Here is a 19,132-nt window from a genome sequence, read left to right on the forward strand (position 1 = left end):
TACTTATCAACATTTCATATCCCCGTGCTGTTGTGTGTTGATGTGTTTTGTTATGGAAATTATTTAAACAGATTCTTATTTTGGAGCAAGTTTATTTGCCTACTGTGAAAAGATAAATGTTTCCCAATATGACCCTTCAGCTTTCACCCTTATAATGGAAATATTTTCCAATGATAAATTTGACAAACTAAGTCTATCAATTCAAAATACTGGAAAATATTCTCCAATAATAGTGTTGATTTAATGTAACTGTCTAACCTTACTTTTAAAAAAAAACTAAAGATAACTATAACTACAGAACAATTTAAATCGTTCCAAGTAAATTGAATGTCTGTGTTCCCACTGCAACGATAACTATAGAAACATCCAAAAAGATAACTGTAACTTTTTTTTTTTTGGGATGTGGAGACAACACTAAAACATTTTCAACCCATCAGAATAAAGTTCTGAGAAAGAAGGGGGCGGAGAATTCGGTAGTTCACTGCAGTGTTGGCTTCATTTGATGAGGAACTTATCACAGAAGTCCAGAGGAACCTCGGCACTGTTTGACAAAGGCCATCCCCTCTGCAGAAATGTTTAAACTAAAAACAGCATTTGATCCTCCCAGCTCATCTCTCCTTTGCAGCAATTCATGAATCCAAATCCTATGACTATTTCATTTAGTGACTTAAGAGAGCGAGTAAAGTAAAAGCAAGTCAGTAAAGTAATCATCCTCCATTTTGGTCTGAAAACTCACGGACCAAAATGAAACAATATCCTTGTAATGTGAATGCTTGAGAAACAATGTATCGTTAGCGTTTATAGCTATCTTTATAGTTGTCGTTCTAGATGTGAATGGGCCTTTAGTGTGTCATATATTTTTGAAGACTGCTGTCCTGGCTTAGAATTATGTGTAAATCTCTCACAGACTATCAAACGTCTAACAGGAGTTTGTACTTTAAGTTTTTTTTCTGAGTCATTCTTTTCATTCCTGGGATTTCTGGACATCACGTGAAACGGCACCTTGGGGCCTCAGCCAGTGATGTCTACAGATTAGTTACTGCCAGAGCTTGGCTCTGATCTTCAGGCCAAGTTTATACCCGTCTTTATGAGTTGGACTGTGTTTGAACACACATATCCCCTCTGGTGTTGCACATGTGTGTTCACGTACTGAGTTGTGTTTACTGACGCATGTTGATGGTGTTTCTTTCCTTCTCTCTCTCTGTTTCAGCCTCCCAGGGACCCAGACCCTTCAGGTCCGGAGGGGATGATCTCGGTAGCCATCTCCTCTCACTATTTCTTTGGGCCAGACCAGAGGACTGCTCAGCTGGAGGATATCCTCCGCAGGTTTCCCCCGTGGGCTTTTCCCTCTTCCTGGGTCAGCACCTACGACATGTACCGATACTGAGGAAGCCACAAACCACAGAGGCTGATACTGAGGAGAGCTACCGGCTGCAGCGGCCCAAAACAGAGAGAAGAGATTTCAAGGAACAATACTGAGGATCAGCAGATGGGCCCTGCCGCCTTTTCACTCTGACACAAACGCACACACACACACACACACACACATACAGAATGGGACACGCACACACTCAGCTCCCTCCCAGCCTGCCTGAGAGACCCCCATCACTGTGTCAGTAGGCTTAGTAGCTAACCAAGCAGGAAGACACGCTGAGACATGCCAGAAGTAAGCTTACCTACCGTACGTAGAACTTACAGACGGACTAACTCACTGACCAATGCACTGGTACCACAAGCCCTACGGTCACTCCTGGGTTGGTGAAACAAGGGGGTGAAGGGTCTGTTTTTTTTTTTTTACTGTCCCTCAGTCTGTCTGCTCTTGCTTTACTCACTCGATTTCACTCCCTTCCCCATCGTCTCTCTCTCTCGCAAACTCCCTCCCCCTTTCTTACCTTCTCTTACTCTCATGCTAACACTCTTGCTGACTCTTTTTGTATGAATGACATTGCATGTCTACCTCCCTTGCGCTCTCTTTATCGGCCACCACTCGGACAGGAGGCGTTCTCAGAATAGCTGTGTCACTAGCTTCTACTGCAAAAGAGATGACACCACTACCACTGTCTGCACTGTAGATGTAGTGGTGAACTGATGGATCTACTTGGGCTTGTGGGGAGTTGAAGCTCCAGTGAAGCTACTAAATCTTACAGGGAAAAAAGAGCTGCTTTCATTTCACCCGTCTCCCAAGCTAAGTGGGACACTTTGACACTTTGAACTTTAGTCATTTTTCTTCAACACGCACTTGTTATATTATGGGCAGATAGGTTTTTGTATTGGCTAATCAGTTAACCGTGAAATGGCTCATTATCATTCCTCACTAAAACCCTTGGGTGTAACCATGGATTTCAGCGAGGAATGCTAACAATCTGCTTTTAGGGTAACTGTCAGGGAACCTGCCGTGCAGATGCAGAAACTCTTTTGCTGTAATGTGACAAGTGGCTGTTGAACGAAAATAACAGGCTGAAATCAAAATGTCAAGGCATCCCTTTAAAGGAACAGTCCTCCTCAAAATATTTAGATTTCGCGTGGATGGGAATACTTTTCTATGGTCTTAAATCTTCCGACAAATGCAAATACCTGGCGTCTTCAGGTAAACGTGCAGAGACCTGGAAGTAACATAAATGATTTTGGGTTGGAGTGGTCTTTTTAAAGCTTGAGGAGGCCAGGAGTCGGGGGGGGGGGGGGGGGTAACAAGGGCGGTGAAAAGGCCCTGCGACTTACTGAAGCATGTTTCCCTCGCCTGGTCCATTCTTAAGACAGAGAAGGTGATTGGGTGGGGATGTGTCAACTAGCAATGCAACTCTTGCACTCACATAAACTGTGTCAATTTCACTTAACTCGTTCTGTTTCATGTGGAAATTATTTAGATTTGCTGTCACTGTAATAGCGGTTTTACTTCTTTTTAAACTTGAGTTGAGGTCACCTATGCTACGAGTCGTCTCCAGCAGCACTAATGAATATCTTTTTTGTAATTGGCCAAGACAGGTGGAGATTGGTTAATCGGACCTTGGTATTAGCCTAATAGTTACACAGTGAAATTTAAAAATCCCCCCAAAAACTGGATATTGTTAGCAAATGGCAAACCAAGTGTAGATAGATATTTATATCTAACTTTTGGAATGAAATCCTTCATATATTGTCATAAATAAACAAAAAACACCAAATGTTAAAATCGTCACATATATATATGCAAACCCTTATATTATTCACCCTATAAAAGGCTGGATTTTGCCTTTTATTTTCTGTGTGTAGAGGAAATACACATATGTACTTTAGCCGTGTCGAATTTAACATATTTGTCACATTTGGCTGTCAGCTGTAGACAGACTGTGAAATAGTTAAGAATGACTAAAAAAGTAATGCGTGCATTCTGCAGGTGTCTGGGTGGCCGGTGTGTGTCTGTATTCGCCTCTCAGCCGAGAAACTTCTAGCAAATTCTCCAGCCCAGGGACGAGTGCCAGTACGGTCAAATTAGTAAGAACTCTTGTTCTTCATTTTTAAATCCTGTGTTGGAGCACAGTCTGTCCATTTCAATTTTCTTTTCTCACTTAATGTTCTAATGTATCCAAGAATGTAAAACTATTTATTGGTGCAGCCGGAGACAGCTCATAGCACAGTCGTTTCTTGCTCATCACCATCATTTCTTGTAGTGCGTGTTACTGTGGAAGCCAGGCTCAGTTCTAATATAATGTATCTTCTGGCATTTCACACTCATGGTGCACCGCGCTTCTCTATCTAGGGCCATCGGTATCACAGCCACAAGCCAGTTAGAAATGACCCGTTTTATATCTATCCGTTGTACACGGCCTAACCCATAGACCACCGTGTCACTGTCACCACTCCCACCGCCACTGTCCACAGCTGGTGTCGGGGACAGTGCTAACAACAGATACTGGGGTTGTAAAGATAGGTTTGAATGTTATTGTTGGGAAGGTTTAGCCATACACTAACTGTGGTTGATGGATACTTTAGGTGACTTAAATGTAGATCGTAACATATATCTGGAGAGAAATGGTTCATTTCCAGAAATAACTTGATCCTAAATAGCTGAATAGACAGTTTTTCAAATTAGGCCTGTGTCTGCATGAATGGCACCTGACTGGCATTCTGATGTGACGTTAATTCAAAGTTAGCTGCTGGATGTTCATGTAGTTTGTGGAAAGGGCTTTTGATGAGTTTCTACTATTTAGCTAAGGGTCTGTTGATGGGTTATGAAGCAGCATCGTCATGTTTTTCAGCTTTTCTACTAAAATATAGAAGATTTGTTTTGAGGTAGTTAACAGTAAAATACATTTATCTCAACAGTTGTGCCAGGTGTTTGCAGCCCCATACTGTTTGGCTGATAACTGGCATAACTGTGCCATGAAAGAACCAGGAAGCCGTTCCCCCCTCTCTTTGCCTTCAGTCCCGGATGTGGGAGACGTACACAAATGAAATCTATGTTTAGAAACAAAAGGTTTGTGTCACACTGTGTGCCGCTCATCCCGGCATGTTGACTACTGCTGCAGGATCACACGGTCAGAGAGGGAGTGAGGCGGTTTCTGGTGTCTAGTTCTGGGACGTAGTCGTGCATTTAGGAGATCAGCTGAGCAGGAGTTGTCGTCCTGTATCGGTTTATTCAGTAGGAATATCTCCCAGCATCCTAGTGATGTGTCCTTGTGATTTCATTTTGTCAATTTGGCTTCAGCCACACAAACGGAGGAGCGCTGACCTGAAGGAGGCCTTACAGTTCTGCTTCCTAAGACGCATACATGTTTACTGTTCCGGACACGAAACGTCTCAGTGGTCTTAATGCTATCAAGTGCCGCACTGTACAGCATTTTTATGTAAATTGTTGTCTTTTGGAAGATTTAGACTTCAAATTTGCCACAGCCTTCAACAGCTCTTGCTATTTGAAAGCGGATCATCCCACTGTACTCTTTCCTATATGCATGATGTGTAACACCTGAGGAGCAAAAACACAGAAAACTACCGCTGTGCTTGAAGCAACTGCTGATTTTTAAAGCGACCCGTTCGGAGTGACGAAGCCTTACAAAGCCAGGCGATCGAGGCAGTTGACCGCAGTGTGAGACACGCCCGGCCTCCATGTGTCCCTTCCAAAATCAAAATATAAAACCAATCAATGTGCTTTACGCCTATACCAGCTGCTGTTATAAAAATCACTCCAACTATAAGATTTACAAAAAAACAAAAATGAAACTGTATTGCCTTTTTAATCAGACGCTCTTGCCTGATTTGTGGCTTGTGTAGAGGTTTTGCTAACTTCTCATTTAGTGATTTTTCTTCCTCTTTTGAACATATTGAATCATATCTTATTCCCTTCTGCTTCCTCTGTAACAGACGTTACGGTTGTAATGACACAGCTAAACACTAAAGGAACCACAAGGAAAAGGACTGAAAGGGTTTTTCTTCTTCTCTTGTTTCATGCCAGGTGTGTGTCGCACTGTGATCGACTAGCTGAGAGGTGTGAGCCGGCTTTTTCGCTGCATTTTTCTTGTTGTTGTCCATCAGTAGCTCATGGATATTTAATTAACTGGGGTTGTGAACGGAGGATGAACTGATGTGGTTTCCCCCCCCCCCAACTGGCTCAGAAAGGAGCCGACGTTATGTGTCAAACTTGTTGAAATAGGATTATTGATCGAGGGTCTCTGGTCTGAAGCCGTGGTCGTACTGAACTTCACTGTTAACGGGTCCGGTCAGCACAACTGTCCTAGGAAACCTGAACCATAAAGGCCCCAGTCTTTACAAAAGTTTCTGCACAGGGAGAAATCAGTCTTTCCATTTTAGAGAGTAAAAAGTGATCAGGGCTTCTGAAAAAGCATGACAGCACAAAAGGTAATCTGTGTGGACGGACTTCACGTCTGACGAGAGAGGTTTATCTGAAGCCGAGTGTCTGAGCAGGACCTGCAGTGTGTGTGTGTGTGTGTGTGTGTGTGTGTTTGGTTGTGCTGTGCAGAGAGACAGAAGCTACCAAAGGGGGTCGCCACTGTAAATGAAGATGGATCTAAAATGGTTTTATTGAAAGTACTTAATCTGATGTTATACAGAGTGTCTAGCGAGCAAAAGCTTTATTAACAAATATAAATCAGTTATTTTTCTAAAAATCAGTTCTAATAGTGTTTTAATTTCCATGTTAATTTTGATTGGAGGAAAGGAAACACAGCAGATGAGTTTGGTAAACCCCTCTCAGCACCATATCTGGTAAATTGAATTCATCTCAAGCTTGCCTTTTTATTTATAACCACCACAATAGCAGTTGTTGTTTTTGTTTTGCAGTGAACACATTGTGTACTCGGCTGTCTTTGCTGTGCACCGACTGTTCAGATTTCACCGTTTTCCTCAATTCAGAGACCAGAGTTTCTTACGAGTCAGCGACATTCCAAGGTGCGGCGGAAATTAGACACTTTACTTGGTTTTTTTTGTCAAGTGTTTATTTATTACGTTATTAAAATGGGATGGTAGTTGTCGAATCGGGAGAGGGGTCTGGCTGCTTTAAAAAGCAAAGAGAGGCGGAAAGAAAACTGCTGTAAAAGAAAGGAAGCTGCTGTGGGAGAGGAGGAGGAGGAGGAGGAGGAGGAAGCTTGACGTTAACGCTGTGAAGTAGCTCATCTAATGCTGTTGGTGCACTCTCACTGTTTTAAAAGGCTTTTGTGTCGAGCGATTTTACCCTGCTGCTAGAGGACTCAGTTTAGAGAAACAAACTTTAGAGTTACTTTGGTGTATTAATATTAACTCGATTCAGACTGACAGATCGACCAAGCACTGCGCAGTATGTCGTTTATGTTCAACTTGATGCAAACTCGCACTTGGAATTAGCTTTATCCATAGTTCTATCATCACATTTAACGTTTCGGTCATGAAATACAATTTTAAAAAAAATGTATTTAAATAATCCACACCTACTTGCATATCAGCTTGACAAGTAAACTGTTAAAAGTGAATTATATTTTGGGATACAAATGAAAATGTCTTAATGCCTGTTGTTGAACGAGTATCTCATTTTTTTCTTTCTTTTTTAATCTGTTTAGGATGTTCTCATGTTACCTGAACTGTGTCTTTGTCTAAAACATCTTCAACTTTCACCCATGCCTTTTTCTATAACTCTTATGTTTCAGTGTTTGTCCTGGAAGTTGAATTTAAGTTTTTATAAAACAAGACAGATCATTCTATTCTTCAAAAAGTATTTTTCTTTTCCGTTTGATTTTTTTGACACTTTAAAATAACTTAACTATAATTTAACAATTATAGACTATTTTTCCTTTGAACTGCTGAGTTCTGCTTTTTATTGCGTATTTATCTGTTAGTTGGAATGAAGTGATCGAAATGACTGTTGGGATTATTGGGATTAATTTGGTAATCTGTTGCTCTAACAGGGTATCCATCTCCTATTGAATGGACGGGATGATTTTACATTATGCAAAAAGCTTGAATTAAATTAGCACTTGTACAGCAATAAAAGTGCTTACTACATTAATGTTGTTGGTTGTGTTATCCTCCATTATTCTTTATGCAAAAAACAAAATGCTAATTTTCACAATTTCTGGTTTAATGAAGAATCAGCTGTAGTCAATGAAGCAAAACCAGCCAGCACTGTTTTTAAAAATAATTTATTGGTCTTTATGTACAAGAAAAAAAAAATGAAGTAGAAAACCAAACATGAGTAGAAAAGGTAATTGTACAAGAGAGTATCTTTACACTGCATTGAGGATGTCCGCCTTCCCTGACCCAGAAGTAATGTTTGTTCTGAGTGAGGAAACAGGCAATACTTTAAACTTTAAACTGTACACAGGAGGGAAGGAGCGCTGTCCGCCTCTGAGTGAAAGTACCGCTCCTGAGGAGAAACACCCAGCAAGCTGCTCCTCGTCCACACAGACGGAAACCTAAAAACTCTGCAATATTCATTTCCGTAGGAAATTGTCTTGTATGATGTCAATATTTGTTTTGAGCATCAATTGTTGTGTTTGTGATGAGGGGGTCGGAGGGCGAGGTTTTGTTCTACCTCTGCATAACGACTCGAGCGCTCGGTCTGAGCGACCAGTTAAAACAGAAGGCCTCTGAACGAAAGTCTTTGGTTCACCAAGTTACCGTTTCAAGTGAAGTAAACCGTACAGCAGAGCAGCCTAGTTTAGTTGTAGGCTTGTTGACGTGGAGACGGGCAGGAAACCAACGCCTACTGGAACTAGGGTGCAACATGATCAATTAAGTGACGGCAGCACGTGAGCGACAGCAACGCTGTGCCGCGTAGTCATTTTGCCCTTTTCCTAACTAGTGAGTGTTCTAACAATACAGTCGATCTATAACATAGGATTCATATGAGAATCGAAATTTAAACTGAACCAATAGATACCACACCCAACACATGTTGTACGCACCAACAAGAGAGCAAAAATTAAGATGAAAATATAATTTGGTCTATCATGAAAAGTGACAGCAAATAGATGGGGAAAAGTGAAAAATCGAGCAAGATAAAACAAAACAAAAAATAAAGCTGAGTAACATTTCAATACATTGCACAATATAATACTGACATATTTGTGATAAGCCTTTTTAGTGCTTTGTGGTAGAGAGCCAATATAGGACTTGATTAACTACAAGGGGAAAGTTGTTTTTTTTCCAACATCTTACTATGGGTCATAAAAACAAACTGAGCACACCTCAAGATATCAATTTAGCAATTATCAATCAGCTATAATACCAATAAATAATAGTAATAGTGATGACTAATACAATAAAATCTCAATTCCATGTGAGCGTAGTCACCAAAACATACTAACATACTCAATACAATGTGGCATACACATTCAAATTCCACACAGACACACATCATGGAGAAATCCTTAGTCATCGTCATCAGTCTCGAGTGATTCAATGTGTTGATATGCATGTTGCCGTACCCTCCGAGTGAAATGTAAGTCCTTATCATAAAACCAGGGACATTCTGGGTCACATTAAGTCTTCCACACTCAACAGACAACAACAAAATCCACCTCATCCTCACTCTGAATAAAACGATACTGACTCAAGCGTGCATCAAATGATATTCCTACTGCAAAGGGAGGAGTAAAATTCGTTATCTATTGAATTGGATGGCTTCAATAATACAATATCAATGATTTGCCTCGCTGACGACGGAGAAAAACCCTTTGGATCTCCGGGACAGAGACCCACTGATAACCAGAAAACCCCACAAGCATGTGTGTGTAAGAGTGTATGAGGTGGATAAAGCGTTTATATGATTTGGTTTTCCCGAAACCCCTTTATTGCACTGAGACCATCTCGCCTCGACCGGCCAAGAATCCGGCCTTCGTCGGCGCGGTTTCGGGTCTTGTGCTCACAACGCGCCTCAGGAAGGCTAAATGCTGATCCCTCATCTGTTTCGCTTGCTGATTTAAAAGCAGACCACACGGAGAAGAGCAGCGGATGGCTGATACTGGCTCAGGCTTCCCTCAGACACTTTGTGAAAAAAAAGCCCGGACTTGTTGAACCCTTATCGGCTGCATGCAATACCGCACAAACAGAGGTCCTGCTCAGTGGTCAGAAGCTGGTCTATACTCGCTATAGTGGATTTTTCTTAGAAATCTTACGGTTATCGTTTCTCAAAATATTACATATAATTCATACCATGATCGGTTTTTAAGGGGGGGACTCCAAGGGAACAAGGTATAATTGGTAGAAAAATAATAATAATGCTATCTGGTACATCATTACATTATCGAAAAAGGTATCACAAAATATTTTAAAATCATGAGGTATGAAAGTATGAAACACCTCTTGTGCACACAAACACAACCGCACACACAGGCTCAGACACACACTTCAGTGCATCTCGTAAATGGTTGATGACTAGAGCTTTGTTCTACAATATGCTGAGCAGTTTAGCATGATGCCACGACCAGATACACCAAACAGGTCTCGCTACTGAACTGATCCTTGCACTGTTTGCACCACCCGGAGGATACAATAGAGCTTTTTGTCTGGACAGTGGAAAAAAAAAAAGAAGAAGAAAAGAAAAATCTCAAGGTCTCCAGTTGCACTTGAATGAGCGCCAAGGAAAAGTTTCATACAAAACATCTGTCTTGGAATAGAAAGCCGGGTGCTTTCCTGCGCGAGTCCGCAGGTTCCAAACTCGCAAACTACAATCCGCCACGACCAAGAGCGGAAACGCTCCCGGTGCAGACGCAGGTGGGCTTCTTTCTAACGGCACATTTTGGTAAAACGACACCTGCTAGAAGAAGGAACTGTCGCACCGGTCCGTTTCCCCGGTTGTTTGTCCCAGTCGGGCGTCTGCCGCTCTGCTGTTGGTGGTTCAGAGTCCACAGTGGCTCCAGTCTACACAGGCCGCTAAAGGGGGAATCTGAAGAGCGGATAACACTGATTGAAGTAAGAACCTGCAGGAGAGGTACTTTCTGTGTACACACACACATACACTCACACACCCAAACACACACACACACGAATAAAGTCTATTTCCAGTCAGCCACTGCTGCTGCTGCTGCGTCCTCCTCCCTTTCTCCTTTCCCTTGGGGATCCAAAGTTCACAGGTCAGATTGAGGGGCTCCAGGTTCAGGACAGGGTGCAGTCATAGGCCCCCTCCTCCTCCCCCTGCTCCTCTGTCTGCTCGGGAGGGCAGTCCTCAGAGGGGGGTCTGGAAAAGCCTCCGGGCGGCTCTAGGGAGGGCAGGGCCAGGCCCAGTGGAGCTGTGACTCCTCTGCTGTCCTCCGCCCGGGGCGAGGCGGGACCCCCCAGCCCCTCGGGGCCGCCCAGCTTGGAGCTCTGGCTGGTGGGCTGGAAGGCCTCGGGCTGCACCTGCTCAGCCGCCGACTCCAGCAGCTGCTGCAGCTGCGGCCGGATCAGGTTCAGGAAGGGCTTGTATCCCAGGCTGCGGAAAGAGGAGAGACAGAGGAGAGGAAAAGGTTAGCGTGATGCTACTGGATATCAGTTCTTCACCACAATATCATTGTCCCATACTGAAATTGCCGAAATCATTAAAAAGACTGAGAACACTTAAGATATTACTATGCTATTGGCACATTTGTTATGACAGCTGCCCAAACCAGCACAATGAAGTCAAACATGTTCCAGCACTTAAAAAACATAATAAAAAAAAAAATCAAGCATATTCTGACCAACCCTATTTATAAGGACAAAGGTTAATGGATAGAACTGAAAGAGAGACAGAGGGGAGGAATAAATACACATCTGCAGAGGGTGTGTGCTGAACCCACCAATCAGTGGAGGCCCACGAGTCGACAGCCAACAAGCCGCTGCGGACGCTCTGCACGGTCTCCGGGGGAACCTCGGGGCTGTCCAGAAAGCCGATCACCTGCTTGATGACGCTGGCCTCCCGCAGGATCAAACCGATCACCACGCACCACTCCAGACAGCCGGCCTCCATGAACACATGGAGGAGGTACCTGAACGACACGGGGGCGCACAGTGAGCCTTAGTTTATCAAACACCGGCTTCGGTTTCACACTGAAGCACACAATCATCCCAAACGCTGGTTATGATCTCCACAATGGTAAACAGATGTGATCATTGTGTGCTGGACTTTGGTGTCGGCGTCTCACCTGAGCTGCACCTGGGACTTGTGCGGGCCCTTGTTGGCGAGCTCCATGGAGATGTGCTCCAGCTCAGCCTGGCTCAGGCTCAGAGTGGAGGAGTTCTCGTCCACCATGGTCCAGTCGCCGTCCACCACCGAGCTCGTCTCCGTCAGGTCTGTGGCCGAGCCAATACTGTACTCCTCCACTGAGAGGAGAGGAAAGGAAAAGGGAGGAAGAAGAAGAAGAAGATACGATGTGTTATGAGGGAGGATATTGGAGAAAGAAAGCGAGTTCAGTTGAGTTTATGACAGAGATCAATAGGTAGATGTGGTATGACAGAGAGAAGTATTCAGGTGTCACTACCTTTGTTGGTGAGCGGCGAGAGGAAAGCGTCGTGTGTCTGCGGTGTGTGGAGGTTGGAGTGAGTGGAGGTGGCAGAGTCCATGTCTTTGGCCCTCGGCCCCAGGCCGTCCAGCCAGGTGTGGTTCCTGGGAGCTGCCTGAGGGGGCGCTGTGTCCATGTCGCTGTTCAACAGGCTGTCGGCCGACTGGGACTTCAAGAGCCGCGTGCTCAGCACTTGGAAGGACAGCAAAAGAAATCGTGAAGTGATGAGATAAAGCCCTAGATTATGTAAAATACAAACACACTGAAATTATCGTGTTTGTCTTTTGCGATATCCCTTGAGTCAGTAATCAGCCTAACTTCACGTCCAAAGTGCCATGTTTTGAGACATTTCTGATGTGTGAAACAAACAACAAAAAGTCAAGAGAACCATTTAAAAAACTGCTGTAAAAACGGACTCCTTCAGTGCGTCAGTTTCCCAGAGTGCTCCTCTGCTCCCTGGATCCTGCGTGACTCACCTGTGCGACAGCGTCCGTTCCTCAGCGGTGAGCTGAGGCTGCCAACAGGAATGACGGGGAAGGGCCAGAGGAAGTCCTTGTGGAGCCTCTTCAGCGCCGTAACGAAGTCCTCAACGCGGGCCACGCGGTTCCGCTCGCGGCACAGCCAGCCGATGAGCTCGAAGCCCAGCTGGGCAGAGAAGCAGCCCAGGTCCCGAAGGCGCACCTGCTCCAGGAGGTGGCGGGCGTGGCGCCACAGCATCATGTCAATGTACATGTTCTCCGCACACTCCACGTCCCGACTGGAAAGGATGGAGAGAGGAAGAGGAAGAGGAAGAGAGAGAAAGAAAATGAGCTGTTATTTAAATGTAGCAGAGGAAATGTGCCTCAGCATGACCTGCTGGCTGGAATGGGAAGAGACCTCATGCAGAGGGAAAGAGAGGTTGAGCAATATATCATAATTCCTTTCACAATATATCATTGTGAAATGAATTGAGATAATGACCAACAGGCCTGGGTTCATTGGCACTTGTACAAGAGACAGTGGGAGGAAGAGAGTCGTCACATCAGTTATGTTTCCTCTCAGTAAGAGAAGGTTTAGTCAGTCTGCTTTAGGGTTGTTTGCGTAGGTTCAGCACTGACAGCTGGTAAAAAAACTGATATCAAATAAATCAGAACAGCTTTATCTTCACTTGAATGAGCCACTAATCCTTACAATAGAGCCTGTGTTATCAGCTCAGACAGCGCAGCAGCAAAGTCTTCAGCTAAGGACAAACTCAAAGTGAAGTGTGCAGGTCCAACACAGATGTGGAATATATATACAGCTTGTATATATAACATGGAATATATATACATGCGAAAACCCAGGAGCAGAAACACTTTTCAACCAGCAATCTTCCAAAAACTATTGTTAGACATAACTAAGGATTAATTTGTTACACTTTTCTTTCAAACTGCTCTGTTTAACAATATACCCACTAACTTATGATTTGCACAGGTTGTCATACTACTAGTACCTCAGTGTGTGTGTGCATGTGTGTGTGTGTCCATACCCTTTAGCGGAGGGTCCACTGGGCATGCTGAAGGTCTTCTGCAGGTTGAACTTGCCCGTAGCGATGGCGTCTGCCGACTGAGACAAGCTGATGCTGCGGTTTCTGAAGAACTCAAAACCTCCGGTTGAGCTGGGTTCCTGAGAACAGAGACAGAGTTAAACTAGGTTTGTGTTAATGCAACAGTCTAGCTCATGTACAGCTGACCCGTCACAACAAATTGGCAATCACATCAACACATCAACAACGTGTTTCTGTGCGTCATCTGTAACCTTTGGTGGTTTCTGTTGAAGTGTGAAGTATTGCATGTGTGTGCTTTACTGTGTGTTGAACGTAAATGTGTACTGGTCTTATAGAAAGCATTTTCATGTCAAAAGGATAACGAATTCACATTTCATTTTGTACTGTATTGTATAAAGCTGCAATGTGCTGCACTTCCTAAGGTTTCCTAAGACAGCAGCTGAATTTGAACACTTGAGTTACAATCAGACTGTCATGTAACTTTTCCTTGACTGATGTCTGCTGCCAATGTCAAAGAAGAGTGGCAAGGAAAGGAAAAGAGCTGTACTGAGAAGACCTGAAGATCTTCACCTGAGTGGTGGGTGTTGGGGGCGGAGTCTCCATCTCCCCAGAGCCAATGGCCTTGAGGAACCGGATCATGTGCCGGCAGAGGTCCCACTTGCCCTGCTCCAGTGCCGTGTTGAAGAGCAGAGTGGCGTGCTGTCGGCTCACCGCTGGCACCTCCATGTTCTAGACAGGGAGGGGGGGAAGAAAGAAGAGAAGGAGACCGTCTTAGCATTTTGTAATGTAATGATGTTCCATACAGCTTTTGTTTCTATAGATCATTATATCAAAATAATTCTACTATATATGAACTAGACTGGGTTCCAGAGTAAGGCTATTTTTTTATTTAGGTCCCTGAAAATAGGCTGAAAATGTTTGATAATCCCTGTAAAGCTTGCTGTAAACCTCACTGAATAGGTGCATGTAGTGTGTTAGAGTGTGACTGTGTCTGTCCGATCACAGCAACCAATCAGTACCTGCAGTATGATCAGATACGAGGCCGCTGTGTCCAGATCCTGAGCCATGAGACACTCCTCGAACAGATCCTTGGGGTTCCCCACGGCTGCGAACAGGTAGTTCCACAGGGCGTACTCCGTCTTCCTGGCACAGTGAACGATGGTCTGGAGGAAGAGGGGGAACTCGGTGATGAACTTGGCCACGGTGGGCAGCAGCGGGTCGGGAATGGGCTCCCGCGATGTGGCCTCTTCCTCCAGCACCACGTGCACCATCAGCTCCATGACGTGGGGGAAGTAGGGGAGGGAGGCGCAGGACTGGGCCAGCAGCAACGCCTGGGGGAGAGGCAGAACGAAGAAGAGGAAAGGACTGACTCAGTGTGTGTACGTTTATTATATTTCCTCTTTCTGCTGACGAGATCCGATCCTCCACTCACCTGTTCGCCCAGGTTGCGGACCAGCAGCTGCCTCAGGATGTGGTGGAGGTAGATCTGGGAGGTCCTCTCCACGGTGCAGTAGGGGAACAGCGCCTCCAGCGGCTCGGAGGCTCCCTGCAGCCCGTCGTACAGCACCGTCTCGTTGGTGGCCCCCAGCACCAGGGCGTCCTCAAACAGCACGGCGAGCGGGTAGATGTTGATGTGGAAGGGCAGCATGATGCGTCTGGACAGGAAGGAGTGGGGCTTGCGATGGTCCCGCGGGAACAGCGGCAGCCAGACCTTCATGCCCGCCTCCCCGCAGGATAACCACAGAGCCTCCAGCAGGTGGCGCTTCTTCCTGTTGGAGCGACAGGTGGTCCACACGTTCTCCACACACTGGGCCAGCACTACCGGAGGACAAAACGGTAGCTGGGGGAGAGAGAAAGACAGCCGTTCAGTTTTTGTTCCATCTTTTATATATCTTACCAACTGCAAATGAAAATTTTTTGCTACTTAACATCCTGCTTCTCTTGCTTAAGATTTGAGTGAGACTACTTATGAAGACTGAAGTTGCTAGGAGTGCATGTAACCGTCATTACTCACAAAACATCACATCAAGTGCTGACATCACTTAGCCATCACTGGCTTTCACATCAGCCAGTGGTGAGCTATGGATGAGCCAGTTCATCAGTTCATAGTTGTAAAATGTCATCAGGCCAACATCAGCCTATTGATATAACTATTTAAACTGACAGTCACCAACTGTTTAACTCTGAATGCACCACTGGTTTAGTTCAGTAGGCCAACATTAGCAGCTAGTGATGTTAACATTAAACAACATGCTGGGTGGCTTGTATCGGGTATAAAATGTTGTGCTGCATTCCTTATTCTTTAAACTGAGGAAGTACTGCAGAAACACAATGAGATTACTAGAAGCCACATGAAATTCTACTTATGTGGACTAAATAGAACTTATGAAATAGGTTATTTGAAAGTGTGCTGTAGCCAACACATCTTCAAATCAGGTCTGTTGTTAATTCAGAACTTGATTTATGGATTCCAAAATGAAATACGTCCTACAAAGTATGGCTAAACCAATGTTCAAGCCAGAGACAGGTGAGACTATAAAAAAAAACGTGACAGAAGTGAAAAAAAAAAAAAAAAAAAGGATTTGTAACACCTGTAACATCTATTTGCTGACATGTAACTCCTGGTGGAAAAATGAAAAGCCTGTCATTCCAAGCGAGGTGTTTGGACTCACCAGCTTCTTGTGGTTGGCTGGTGTCTCCTTCTCTCGTACCTGCGGTCCTGAACGATCCCTCTGCAGCATGATCAGCTGGCCAGCCAGGTTCAACATGATGCTCTCTGCCATGCAGGCCTGAGAGGGACGGACATGGACACACAATAGTACGATAGTTTAATATCAATAAAAGGGATACAAATTTCAGTCCTTGTGTGTGTGTGTGTGTCAGACTGTGTCCCTGCGTTACCTGCTGCGGGGCTTTGAATGTGATGCCAGTCTCGGTGCGCACAGAAGTGAGCGTGACTGAGACGACGAGGGCGGGGTGAGGGATGTAACGAGACATGGACACTTCCTGGAGCAACTCCACACTGGCTGACGGGTTGGGACTGGAAAATCAAGTACACACTTATATAAGTCACAGTCCTGAGTTTGAAACAAAAGCATTGAAGCACAAGAAAAAATTGAGACAAGGAGTTGGAGAATTACTTTCTATGAAATCTGAAATCTTTCAAAAAGCTGTCAGCATGAGAGCTGACAATATTTGACCGCTAAGAAGGAGAATTTCATTTACTTTGAACCTCTTAAGCAATACACATTTGTGTTCACACTGTTCTGAAACATTGAAAATGAAATTACCAGAGGTAGAGTCCTGAAATATTTTACTCAGGTAGGTGCACTGCAACTTGAGTTAAAGTTGAGTTAGAGTACTTGACTGGAATATCACTCAAGTAAAAGATTATGTCGCTACAAATATTCAAGCAAAAATCATTAAGATTTCTACCATGTTCCAAAGCTTTGAGGCTGGCTGAACACTGTTCATTACAAACGCACACTAGTCACGACTAGATGTAAAGCTGAGGCCCAACTCTGTCATGTGATGGGTATTAGGTCTATTTTCCTCAAAGCCTCTTTTCCCAAGGGAAAAGCTGCTGAGTAACACTACTGAAGGCTACTGCTGCCAAGGATTTCCCTGGTGCTCCTGAGTGTGTGAATGGGAGAAATTGTGCAAAACAGAAAACCAGTTTAAACACACAGTCGGCTCTAAGCAGTGAGCGTGAGTGTGTGGTCATGTGACTGTGGTCTGTCTGTCTGCATGCACACACATAACTGTATTACTATACTTATAAAGAGAACTCAGATTTTGGATCTTTGAAGTGAAGAATTTTGGCCATTGCTCACTTTGAAAATTGGCCATCACAGGTTTGGAGGCTAGGTTTAGGTTTAAAGTTAAAAGCCATCAGGCATAGTGTCCTAATGTTGAGAAGCACAGAAAAACAAATAGTTCACAAGTAACAACTAACAAGGTGGACAAAAAGACAGCGGCAACGATATGGTTGAAAATCAATATCACGATAATCGTTAGGACTTTTTAAAAATATCGATATATATCACGATATGGCTGACGCATGCAAAACCACATAAGTAATCAAATTAATGTTCATCCCATTGAACTGTTAGGTGTGATGCCAAACAAAACAGAAATAATATTCCTTAAAATGTTTCATATCTCATTTTCTTAAATAAAATTTGCTATTTATCATCAGTTTAGACAGCAGAAATGTGCGTCACAATATTCCAAAATCCCCAAAATATGATTCCACTGAAAGACGATAAATGATAATATTGACTTATCGCCCAGCCCTAGCTGCAGGTGTGTGTGTGTGTGTGTGTGTGTAGAAGGCAGCCCACCCGTCGTTCCTCTTCTCTATACTATAGAGGCAGATGGAGCAGTCGGCTCTGAACAGGATGACCATGTCTCTGAAGACGTTGAGCAGCAGCGTGTCCGAGTGCAGCTTAGTGACCGAGGCAAAAGCATTGTCCAGGTTGGACGACCGCAGGTACAGCCGCAGCTGGAGGGAGAGAGAGAGAGAGAGAGAGAGAGAGAGAGAGAGAGAGAGAGAGAGAGAGAGAGAGAGAGAGAGAGAGAGAGAGAGAGAGAGAGAGAGAGGCGGAAATGTTACATAGAAATCGCACATTTAACTAATGCCTGAAAGAGAGAAAAAGAAAGGGAAAGATGTGCAGCAATGATGAGGCAAATAGTAGAAGTGCGTGTGAGGTTTCACAGTCTCACCTCCTCTTGCTGGTCTATGAAATTGTAACAGGCCACGACCACAAAGTCATTCCACCAAGCCAGACCTCCTGTCACCGTCATGTTCTGCTCCTGCAGAGATGCAAACACACACATTCACATAACGGTTACCCACTGGTGCACAAAAACACAGAGAAACTGGTCACTGTATCTCATCCAAAAACGTTGGAGCAATTTTCAAACCTAACGACTCTCCTAAAATATAACACTCTACACATCTTGATTGTATTTTGAGCAGCAGAAAAAGCCACTTGTGAATTCTAGAAATACAGACTACAGCCCTCTCCGGATGGCATTAGCATTACCGGGGGAGGTCAGTAATTTGATTTTGCCCACGCACATTGGTAATTTTAGTCACTCATCTGGATGGTAAAATATTTTACTGGAGGACCGTGGTAAGGCAGGAACCCGCCTGTGTGAATGTGCCAAATGTGGAAAAACTCTCTTTAAATGGCTCTGTGTCATTGTAACACCAGACGCAGCAGCTCTTGCACTCTATTTTCTCTATTTTTCTTGCCACCAAACTGTGCTTTAATGCACTATCTCTTCCATTTGTTGATTATTTTATATTCCATTTGTGTGCTTATATTTAATTGGTCTTTTTCCCCTGCTGAATCCTATTACTTCAGCTGCTGCCACGATCATATTTCCCCATGGGGTCAATAATCATTTAATCTAATCTAAAGAGTGATGCTGCTGTACTCTGCCACTGGCTGTATGACTCTTGTAATCCAGAAGCTGGGCGCGCAAATCGGTAATTGCTTGAAGCACCAAGATGTCGATCCGGATGGGATTTAAATTACTCCAGAACATCAGAATTAACTCAACATACAGTAGGTCATTTCAGCTGGAATTTGTACCTGGCTAGTCGGAGAAAATCACTAACAAAATACCACCAGACCTCCTCTAGTAATACTAATGCAGTCCGGAGAGGGCTTAA

At 44.2% G+C, this 19,132-nt stretch overlaps 2 protein-coding genes across 2 annotated transcripts in view; one reads left to right on the forward strand and one right to left on the reverse strand.

Annotated features, from left to right (window-relative positions):
• The window catches only part of ermp1 (endoplasmic reticulum metallopeptidase 1), a 133,434-nt gene that overhangs the window by 22,856 nt on the left and 91,446 nt on the right, over nucleotides 1-19,132 (forward strand). The window contains exon 15 of the mRNA XM_078288845.1: nucleotides 1,211-3,375. Coding sequence (XP_078144971.1) covers nucleotides 1,211-1,387 — 177 coding nt within the window. The 3' untranslated portion in view covers nucleotides 1,388-3,375. The remainder of the gene's footprint in view (nucleotides 1-1,210; nucleotides 3,376-19,132) is intronic.
• The window catches only part of ric1 (RIC1 homolog, RAB6A GEF complex partner 1), a 53,906-nt gene continuing 42,362 nt past the window's right edge, over nucleotides 7,589-19,132 (reverse strand). The window contains exons 15-27 of the mRNA XM_078288286.1: nucleotides 18,175-18,264; nucleotides 17,793-17,953; nucleotides 16,351-16,489; nucleotides 16,122-16,238; nucleotides 14,882-15,289; nucleotides 14,469-14,780; nucleotides 14,020-14,178; nucleotides 13,432-13,568; nucleotides 12,401-12,681; nucleotides 11,904-12,116; nucleotides 11,568-11,745; nucleotides 11,223-11,411; nucleotides 7,589-10,876 (exon numbers count right to left, since the gene is read on the reverse strand). Of these exons, the coding sequence (XP_078144412.1) occupies nucleotides 10,561-10,876; nucleotides 11,223-11,411; nucleotides 11,568-11,745; nucleotides 11,904-12,116; nucleotides 12,401-12,681; nucleotides 13,432-13,568; nucleotides 14,020-14,178; nucleotides 14,469-14,780; nucleotides 14,882-15,289; nucleotides 16,122-16,238; nucleotides 16,351-16,489; nucleotides 17,793-17,953; nucleotides 18,175-18,264 (2,700 nt within the window). The 3' untranslated portion in view covers nucleotides 7,589-10,560. The remainder of the gene's footprint in view (nucleotides 10,877-11,222; nucleotides 11,412-11,567; nucleotides 11,746-11,903; nucleotides 12,117-12,400; nucleotides 12,682-13,431; nucleotides 13,569-14,019; nucleotides 14,179-14,468; nucleotides 14,781-14,881; nucleotides 15,290-16,121; nucleotides 16,239-16,350; nucleotides 16,490-17,792; nucleotides 17,954-18,174; nucleotides 18,265-19,132) is intronic.

This window comes from Centroberyx gerrardi, chromosome 2, assembly GCF_048128805.1.
Source record: "Centroberyx gerrardi isolate f3 chromosome 2, fCenGer3.hap1.cur.20231027, whole genome shotgun sequence".
In the NCBI taxonomy this organism is placed as follows: domain Eukaryota; kingdom Metazoa; phylum Chordata; class Actinopteri; order Beryciformes; family Berycidae; genus Centroberyx; species Centroberyx gerrardi.